At 33.1% G+C, this 10949-nt stretch overlaps 1 protein-coding gene across 1 annotated transcript; it reads right to left on the reverse strand.

Annotated features, from left to right (window-relative positions):
• Positions 1-1345: 1345 nt before the first annotated feature.
• LOC128983108 (uncharacterized) lies at positions 1346-8123 on the reverse strand. The gene is made up of 4 exons (XM_054402270.1): positions 7946-8123; positions 4519-4734; positions 4104-4323; positions 1346-1747 (listed from the first exon to the last, which is right to left on the reverse strand). Exons 1-4 carry the CDS (start codon positions 8042-8044, stop codon positions 1422-1424), a joined length of 861 nt encoding a protein of 286 aa, XP_054258245.1. The 5' UTR covers positions 8045-8123; the 3' UTR covers positions 1346-1421.
• Between the last annotated feature and the right edge of the window lie 2826 nt (positions 8124-10949).

Below are 10949 nucleotides of genomic sequence, written 5' to 3' on the forward strand. Positions count from 1 at the left end.
CTCTCGAGTGCGTCAATTGCTCACTTTTCTCACTAGTTGCACAAATAACTATAGCTTGTCAACTAATGATACCAGTTTGTAATTTGATTAAGAGTTCTTATAAAAAATTATAAAGAGACACATAAGATCATTGAATTTATACTGAAGCAATGTAGTAAAATTAATAATGTGCATATAAATCTAATAAGGCAATAAGGATTACGAAATTTCCAGTAAAAACGTAAGCACACCTATCAACCGCATGCTTGATTGAAAGGTCTTGATGTTAAACTTCCCCAATTAAAGTTAATTAAATTTAGAATAATGAAGATGCATCAGGTGTTAAAATAGTTTTATTTATAGTTTGTTTGTTTACTGTTTACCTGAGTTTGTCTTTTGATTCTCATTACTGATGTTTACTGATGATAAATATAAAGTTATTAGTTTTGATTTTGTTTTTTTCTGATTTTGATTCTTCCCACACAATACACGATACGAGATTTTCATAAAAATAAGCTATAAGTACGTTTGAGATTTGCCTGTATAATTTGTAATGGTGTGTGTAACTGTGTTTTTACAGCAGGTTTAGAGGCCTAAATTATTTTCTGGTGTCTTTTTACCCCGTTGCGAAGCACGGGCCGAGCAAATATTAATGATAACTAGTGGTCGTCCTGTGGTCGAAACTCGACCAAAAATAATTAATGTACAGACTTCTCTATTTTCTCCCCACACTGTAAATAAAACATGTGATTGGGATTTCTTCCATTTGTTTTGATTTTCTGTTTACATTTGGTTGTTATTTCGTCACCATCATGGCAACCCAGTTGTTCCATGTAAACTTTTTGAAGTTTTCAAATTCGTTTTTTGTGCTTTTTTTTAGCCTACTTTAATTTATAAAGGGATTCTGCACATCTACAGGCAAATATCTTTCTAACAGTATGCATAGATTTCCCCTGCGATGCACACGAGCTGAGAAAAAGGGTTTTAAAGAAACATGCTTGCCTATTAATATATAGATAGATAGTAATAACAGTTTCTAAAACTGCACAATATGATACAATAGAAGTTTTGTTTGTGTACCTACATACTACATCTGCGTATTCAGGCCTAAAAATAAAGTATTTTGTTAAACAAACTAAACTAAAATTATCAGTAACCTACCTGATCGGTTTGAGAGGTATATTATGACATGCAAACAAAACAATGAAGAACGACTAGACAAATAAATAGTGATGATGGACTAAGGGAAAAAGTTCTCTAAGTAATTACCTCTTATAAACAAACATTAACGATGAAGGAATCTCACAATAATCAAGGCACACATTATCATCAAATTTTATTTCACATTTACAACAGAATAAATAAAAATAAATTAGTAAAAAAATACAATTTCTCTCAAGTGTCGACTATATACAAATGTGTGGTTCGGTAGGGTTTATCGGTCACTGTTTGAAGTAGGCACGGTAGGCTAGGGGCTGAGCGTCCAGGGCTCTGCCGTAGCCGTGGTGGTGTTCATAGTGTTCCACCACAGGTGCGGGGTGGGGGTGAGGGAGGTGGACCACTTCGTAGTTGAGCACCTTAGGCTTGGTGATCTTGAAGATGACCATGGCGGCGGAGAGGACGATGGACAGGAGGCCGAGGGTGAGTGCCTTCCACGTCTTGAGGGCGATCAGAGCTAAGGCAAGCGGCAGCAGTGTTGAGATCTTGAACTTGATGCCTAGTAGGAAGGGGATGATTACCTTCCGCAGCATACCTCCGCGGCTGCGACCTGCAAAACAACTCTCACTTTACTCTAAATTATGTACAAAGTATTGAAAAAAATATTTAGTGTTTTTTTTTTAGTTTGAATTTTTAACGGTAATCTACTTGGCTCTGCAACTAAACGTCCCCAAATGTGAATACTGTAAGATTTAACAAAGCTAGAGCTTTCTCAAATCTCCCAATCTTTCTCTCTATGTTCCCATGTAGTTTTAGATCTAATTTTTTATTATTTTACGTTAGATTGGATTATTTTCTATCATTTTACAACTAGGGATTGAGGTGAAACAATTCAAGTAAAAGAGGTGTCCATCTGCATAAAATGTTTGGTTGATAATAGGTTAGTTGAATTCTTAAATACACTGTTTCTAGAACTATTTCTACACTATTATTAGTTTTTATAAAAAGTACGTTTTTATTAGCCTCGATTTTACTATGTATCTACAAGTTATTACGATTGTTATTTAATACGCTACAAGGAAAGTTTGTTCCTATGAGGCTATTTTGGTTTAAAACTTACTCCCCACATATTATGCATCAAAAACACGCGACTGGATGTGCCGATTAGGAAGAGGCTTTAGATTTTTTATTCAAGCCATAAGACTCAAAAGAAAACCAAAAAACACTTTTTTTACAATTGTTTGTATACTTTACTAATTTCAAATCCGATCTTGTGTACCATTTTGATTAGGAAAAACTGTTAAAAACACAATTTCCGACCTTACAAAAATAAAATTTTATGCAAGAAAATGTTCAGGCCCTAGGAAAGGGGGAAATATATAGGGGGGGGGGGTGCATTTACCATATACATTTACCAATCACTTCTTGGATTACTTTTCAAGAAGGTTATTCAACCATAAATCATCAACTTGTTAAATGTATATGCGTGGATAATATATGTCACGCTCATTATTTGGAAGTGGAATAATAATTTATATTAATTTATACAATAATTATGTGATCGATATATTTAAATTAATTAGAATGAACCATAGTACCCTTTGTTTGAAATGATTTTTAATGTCTAATACATTATCAATATTTTTTATAATATATAGTAAATAATCAGCTAAAATTCCTGGTGCCATCGTGAAAATCGTTACAGTGTTGTAAATGTGTACAGTTCTAATTTTTAAAAGGCCTTGTTTTAAAAGCTTGAATAACGGAATTCAGTGGAGCAATAAGTCTTGTTAGAAAAAGGCAATTGAAAACTAAAAGAAAACTGTCTGAGCTGCAAACTTCTGAACTTTGTTAACTACGAAGAGTTAGGGACGAAGAACAAGTGTAAAATAAATTACAAGTACTTACAAACAAATGATGTCTGTTAAATATTTAATTAGACCCTAAGGAAGTTTCGGCTTAGCTCAGTAAAGTTTTGGCTTAACTGAGTCATCAAAATGATAAGCTTAAACTGCATAACGCAAGTCTTCTCGTTAATTTTGCAAGTTTTTATTAATTCAAGACTACGTTGTAAGTCTAACTGATTAGTAGTGCGTTTGTTTACCTAAAAAAAAAATTAAAAATAAAATAATAATAACAAAATAAAATTCAAATACGTTACTACTTGAAATAAGGTACGTATTGTTATAAATTGTGTATGATCGTATTATAGTATTGTATATTTTTAGGCTCAATTAAAACCAATAAAGATGATACTAGGCTATGTTAAACACAGACAATATCTAATTATATGCAGTTTAACTTATTTAGAACTTGATAAGTATTATGATATTTTTTTTTTAAATAAGGTTCTGGTTTATTTTACAAAATTATAGATTCCCGTTAAAAGCGTCTCTCGTATGTACTTTTTACAAAAAATTGTGAAAGTTTCTCAATGTTGTACAACTGCAAGCTGTTGAACTTTATGGGTAATTTAATTATAATATTTCAATATGCCTTTCACATTTGGCCTAGAATATCTATTGCCAAGTAGATATCCGATTGTCATGCTAAAGTAATGTGAGATTAGAATTTTTTTTTTTTATATTTGAATTCAATCTACAACTATTCAATAATTGCTGTATTACTGTCAACTACTATTTTCTTTCCCGCACACCGATATTTTAGCCATACCGATCTGACAGGACAACTAACGGTAAATCATAGTATGCTTTATGTAGCATTACTTCTAAGTGTGGAGAGCTGGGAGAGAGTATTTTTTACTGTGGCACACTCAGTTAGTCGCTGCATTCTGTTTAAAAGAAATCAATTGTTACAGCTGGTCCAGATTATGAAAATGTATCAGTAACTTGAGTTAATGATAAGTTAGATATGATGAGAGTGTTTAAGATGCTTTTTGGTATGAGGAAACATATGTTTGTTCCCACACGAGATTTTCATAGCTTAAGAAACGTATACTCCACTACCTTCGACTGCGTTGTCTGCCAGAGGTACGCGTATCTCCTGAGGGAGGTTCTTCAGCAGGAAGTGAGGCACGTAGGAGAGAAGTTCAGGTCTAATGATCTCCTTGGGAAGTCTGACTCGCAGTTCGTGGGACTCCAGGAACCTAGACACTCGCTCCAGCTGCAGGGCGAGCTTGCGACGTTCAGGGTCCACGATCTGGGAGTCCTCGACATTCAAGGAGTTCTGCAAATGTAACTAAATATCAGTAATGATAAATATTTATTTAAAAAATAGATAAGCCATCATATAAATTATTTTTAACAATAAATTGACAAATATGCTTTCGTTATGAAATAATAACAGCTTCTATGACCCTTGTCTTACTTAATCCGTCCATATAACAATACCCGATCCCCACTATGATAGAAGAGCACTTACCTCATCCTGAGGAGCTACGTCACTGCGGACGATACTCAGGTCTCTGCTGATCCTGATCTTGTCCTGACTGGTAGCCGTGCTGAGGAACGCCAGGACTTTGTGTTTGGCGCATGACAGATCCCCAGACTCCAGACATGTCGAGTATATACTCTGCAGCAGGTCCGCGGCAGTACCAGAGGCGGCTCGTCCGGTGTCATCTGGGACTGAGGACTGCGTCTGGAACACAATCATTTTACGTGGCACTACGACAGTTTGATTATTTCACAAAAAAAAGAACTTCATTTACTTTCTTTTTTGAAAAAGTAAATGAGTTCCGGTAATAGGTCTTACCGTGTCATCTACGGAAACAGCCTCTTTCCTATTTGCTAGAACGCAGCAATTTCCATTGGATACTTACGTATTATAACGACCAGGAAACCACAACTAGTAATTATAACCTAATCCAACTTAACCTAAGCTAACCTAACCTTAGAGTAGTTAGGTTAACACGATTTTGTTATTTAAACTAATTAAAATCTTATTTGGAAGAATCTTATTAATGGGAGAGGTCGGGTGTAACTGATTTCTCGGGTCAAAATAAAAAGAAGATCAGGAATAAAATTTGTTTCCCAAAAAGCTTCTATAACAAGATATCCGCCAATTTGTATTTTTACATCAACATTTTTATCTTTGGATTTTTCAAAATGGTGGCCATTTTCATTTTTTTAAATCAAATTACTGTAGAATGGCTGATTTTATGAAGATACTTTTATCTATTTAGCATTTAATTATCTATCACGATTTTTAATTTTATACAACGAGGTAAACCTAACTAACGAGGTGACCTAACTTCTACCCCATTCTACAATGAAAAATCGCGATATTTCCGTTATTTTTAGATCTATTTGGACTAGTTGTTGTTGATATTTAAAATGCTAAATAGAAGTACTCTTGAAATGTTTTCGTAAAACCAGCCATTCTGTAGTAATTTTAATTTTACAAATATAATAGCCGCCATTTTGCAATTTTAAATTTAATCAAGGTAACCTTTTTTCTATCATGGAACTCCTCTACTTCACCATAAATATCAAGTTTCACAAAAATGAAGAATAAAAATAAAGTAAACATTACAAAATTGTGGATAACTGGTTAACGAAGCGGTTTTGGAAAAGCTTTATTCCAGATTGTCTCTTTACTTTGAGCCAAGAAACCACTAAGTAAATTATGCCACACCTTTTTATACACACTGTGTATGAGGTCTTCATGTCGTTACGTGAATTAATAATTGGTAATAGTCCGATATCTATAATATTAAAACGAAACAGTGTTTGTTTTATTTCACGATTCTGAATCAACCACTCGACGGATTTTCATGATTTTTGAGTTGAAAGAAAGATAATTTTGAGAACTAGGGAATGTCGAAGCCATAATTTTAGTTTAGAGTCCCAGTTTTTTAGAAATCAAGTTTTAATTTTTAAAAGGTCTAGCAGCCGACGCTAAGATTCTTAACTAGCTTTTGGCATAAAATAATTTGCTTAACATAACAGCTGTAAACATTCAGCTTTTGTGTCACAAATTCAGCATTTGGATAAAAATGTAAAGACATACTACTATGTGTAATGCAAACCATTGATACGTTCAATCATAGATAAAACATACGTTCAATTCTTCTGTAAGAGGATGACAGATTAATTAAATTATACATATTAAAATACTAGGATGTTTAAATTATTTTTTTAAAGCAATCTTTGTAATCTTTGATTTGTTTAGATCAATATAATTTGTTTTAACTTAACAGCTGTTTGAATATAAACTATGGAACTATGAGGTTATTTTATTTACTCTTATTTTGTCATTGATTATAGGAAATAAGTAAGATTAGTAGAGAATTAGACCACAGTTTAAAATAGTTTAGACCAAAATTAATTAAACCACAGTACAAATCGAGGCTCTGTACACGAGTCTTAATAAAAAAGGATAAATGCAAATTATTTAACTAGAATAGAAAAATAACAATGTTTACATGTTTTAATTCTTCATGGTAGCTTTTTGTTTACAATTAATGTTTGTCTGCTTTAACTTTGTTTGGATTATGCCCGGAAATATTGATGTCATAAAAAGAAGATCAAGAATAATCAGGAATCACGATTTTAAATTACCCCCACAACCTCAGCCGAGTTTTATACAAAGATTGAACACAACGTCAACATTGACCAAGGATTAGACAAACCATCCTTTTATGAAATCGCGTTCAGTGAGGTTACGTTTGGGGGTGCCTATCAGCGCGCCCCCAAACGTGAAAATATCACTTTTATTTCAACTATGAATATATTGTAGTTTAAATTAACTAATATAGGAAATTACGATGTACACTTATTCAATGAGGGTGGGCAATTATTAAGGATAGAACTGATAACGGTATGGATAATAAACATTGACAATTACGTCATTAGCTTTACTAGCGTGTTTACTTTTTATATTCCTGCTACATGTGACCAGTTCTTTTAGTAATCGTGAGTTCTTTTTTTTCAAATGAATGTTATTTGAACCAAACATCTGTTTCAAAACAAACTGTTATTGTTTTTAATTTTCTTTGTTTACACTTATTTATTTAGCAATTAATGCAGTGAAATTGATATAAAGGATAGGTGTGACGATTTATGTGTACTGTGAATTTTATTGGATATTATAGTTTTATTTTAGGTCGTTTCTATTCAGACCTACTGGAAATTGTGTATAGTAGTTGTATTTTGGTGATAATAATTATAAAAGAGGCAGGTATGCTATGGAAGGTGGTATCGTTGACTAAGTCTATACACTTCTAAATTGACTACTAATCTCTTTACTGTAGGCTACATATAATCAGTGTGCGTCTGTGCGAATCGGCTGCAAATCTCACTTCAACGCTTTTCACTTCGTAAAAATTGCAGAATTGCTGTTTTATTCTAAATTATCGGATTTAAAATGCATATCGTATAGGCCTATGATGGAATAAAAACATATTTGGTCACACAACATTTGTTTAGACGATTTTTCACATTAAAACTGCAAGAAACTTTGTTTTTATATGTGTAAACTAGCTGATCTGAATTGTACACGGTTTTAACTGACTACTGAATTCCCGTACGTAGGACGGGTTAACACCTCGTATCGTTTTAAAATCTTTTTAAATTACAGATTTTTATCCCATTTGCAACATGTAGTTACATCCTGGAACATACCATTGAAATCTCACAAGTTTTACACTCAAGGTTTTTATAGGCTCGAAAATGTTAACAAGATATTTGCCGGTATCAATATTTAGAAATATACATATAATTGTTCGGAATTCTTATTACATTTTGTATTTTACATCTAGTTGGCTAGAGTCTTAATTTTCAGGTACTAATACCCGATTTTCTTTAATATTACGTTTTCACACATATTTTAAAATTGTGACAAAGATCACCTGGTGAGGTACGGGAAGTATCTGGTCGACCTGGGCGTATGCAGCGGCGGCAACCACTAGTAGAGCAGCACCAGTCATCCATAGTTTGAAGTTCAACATGACTGTTGATCAGCTGATCGTATTGTCACTAATTCACAGCTGAGCGGCCACCACTGTCAGCTGATGGCTAGGGTGACCGCTATATACGACACCCCACCAATCACGAAAGTGGCCGGATACCGTCGCTTGGTATTCCAAAGAGATCCAGTCTCGGTACCGTTTCGATTTCTATAAACCACGACGCCGCAATGCCTTCGCGATTTCATTCAAGGACATCCTGACTTTTGAATGAGCTTAGACGATCTGTGTCTAAAGAATCCACTGCGGTATTTGAAAGAACGATTTTCACGCATATAATATATACAATATTTTTATTGGTAACAGCAATTGTAAACAATTAGTTGACAATTGTCCTTGGGAGCCTAAGTTTTAGAACGACTTACAAAGATTTCAAATGCCCGTTTATCCAGGGTGTCCAGGGTGTGTGAATATGTTTATTGGGTCAAAAAACGTAAACCAAGAAAAGTATGTTTTCTAAAAATGCATTGTTAGTGAGATATCAGGTTTGTTTGTGTTTTAAATTTATTCCTCAAACACTATTTAATATCTATACTTATAAAACTTGGTATAAAATTGTATGGAATGATGGTTTATTTACAAAAAGATCATTATTACAAAATATTGTTTAGCTTCAAAATTCAAATTCTTCTAATTTATTGCTCTGCAAGTCTTTGGATACTTTGCTTTTACAAAATAACTACATATTCACACTTCATTATCGTGATTTTCAACGGGAACACTGTTGCGCAAGCACAACATCCTTCATCAAGTGATCCCTTTGGTGAACCCACGCGCCATACTCGGTCGTGAAGTAACAGAGAGTATACGAGGCTGATCGGTTACATTTTCTTGTAAACAATTTTTGTTATGCTGTAAAGTTGGTTTTAGAAGACAACAGTCATGCTGTCGTCTAAGATAAAACTTCTTGTGTTTGTAATGGAAGCAATTAATTGGTTTACTAAGACATTGGATTCATCTTTTTTACAGTGAACATTGTATCCATTGCTGTGTTTACGGTTATTATATTAAAAATATTTTAAAAATGGGACAAATAGTAAATTTATTTTACAAACTTTAATTACATCTATTTTGCAAATTAATCTTGATAAAATATATTTTTTCCAACTTTATATGTTGATAGACTTATAAAATTAGTGTTCGTTTATCTTTGTGTCAAGAACACCCCCAGTGGGCCTACAATTAGTATTTATTGTATAATTCCATACATGTAATACTATAAGCCATACGCATCTGATTGGATGGCATTATTTTTTATATGCTCTGATAATAACTGTTTGTTGGTCTTACTAAGTAAAATAATAAATCGAACTACGGTGAAATTTAACATACCTGTATCAGCTTCGAATATGCAAATAAACCCTCAGTTTTAAAAACAGAAAGCTAAATTGTTCATCAACATTAAAGTTTGAGTCTCAAAGAGAGACAATTTGCCACGTTTACACTGACAAAAGGTCCAAGTAGCGGACGGAAATGGCGAAAGTTGATGGCCAATACAACGGCAACCTTGCCAATGAAAACATTTCACTTCTTCTGCGACTTACATTTGTTGTGACTTTGTTAATTTAAAAAGTGTTGATGACGACTTCAGTTATTATTCATTTTTTCATACTGGATTACTATTTTACAATTTATGTTCATTTTTATTTTATAAAATTGTTAATGTTTGTATTGAAATAGAAGAAATATATTTTAATATGATAAATATACTGGATCGGTGTGTGTTTTACGTAATCGTGAAGTTTAAAGATAACATACATAGGTCAAGTTTGTAAATGAAGAAATTCTCTCCCATAGTTTAACTAAGTGGTCACTTATGTTTAACATAGTAATTCCAGTAGTAAAAACTGTGATTGTTAAGAAATCACAATATTTTCTCTTCATATAGATGGCCGAGTCTTTAACTAAGGTTTAATGTAGTATAAAAACAAAACAAACGACAATAATCCATGTAGCCCAAATTGTCATTGCTTGAATACAATCATTTATATTGGTGCACAGTTTATTTACCTACATCTTCAATAATTATGTTGCAGCGACAACTTGACAAACAGTTTGGTGCTTTTGGCAGAAATAATATTGTTTTGATCATATTTATTTTATCTGCTGTGCAAACATTTAACTATGTAATTTAATTTTGCGTTGTGTCCTTATTCTATAGAGTAAACTTATTAAAGGCAAGAATTTGTCAATGCTCTCTCGGTTAGAATTTGAGATCTATTATACGTAAAAAGTAATTAATTGTTACCGTTACATTTATAAATTACCTGTATGGGATGATCCAAGCTAGCATACACTTCAGAAAGTAATATTTGATCCTTTCATCCCCGTGTATGTCGTTTTGATTCACGTCACGTTGAGCACTCAGCCTCCCCTGCAAAATATTGATACACGGCGTAACCCAAGCGTTGACCTCCACATTTCGTTAAGAGCCTAAACGGTGAATTTTTTTTCAGTTTTGCCAGACTTAGAATCCTAATCAAAAAATATGAAACAATGTTTTTTATCATTTAATTGTTAAAAGAGGTGAGGCAAATAATTGAGCTGAGTGAACGAAACGAGCGAAGCAAACTCTTAGACGGCTGAAACAATCATTTCAAATGTATAGAGATGATGACCATATTGGTGAGTTCCAACATCACTATGGCGTTAAATAAATCTCCCAGGAATCCGTCTCATGGAGTCTTATATTATGTCCAATGTAATCCTTATGGAAGCAGTATTTGACACATAAACAAACACATAACATCAGCTATTGAATTAATTGCAGAACATCAGGAAAGAAGCTGATAGAATCATTGTTATTATCGCGGATATTAGAACAGAGACAGTATGGATTTTAAACATAAAGAAACGACGTCACTGACTCGAACATTATATCAATAAC

This window comes from Macrosteles quadrilineatus, unplaced genomic scaffold (genome assembly GCF_028750875.1).
Source record: "Macrosteles quadrilineatus isolate MER2022 unplaced genomic scaffold, UCM_ALF_1.0 Scaffold_1__1_contigs__length_201487025, whole genome shotgun sequence".
In the NCBI taxonomy this organism is placed as follows: domain Eukaryota; kingdom Metazoa; phylum Arthropoda; class Insecta; order Hemiptera; family Cicadellidae; genus Macrosteles; species Macrosteles quadrilineatus.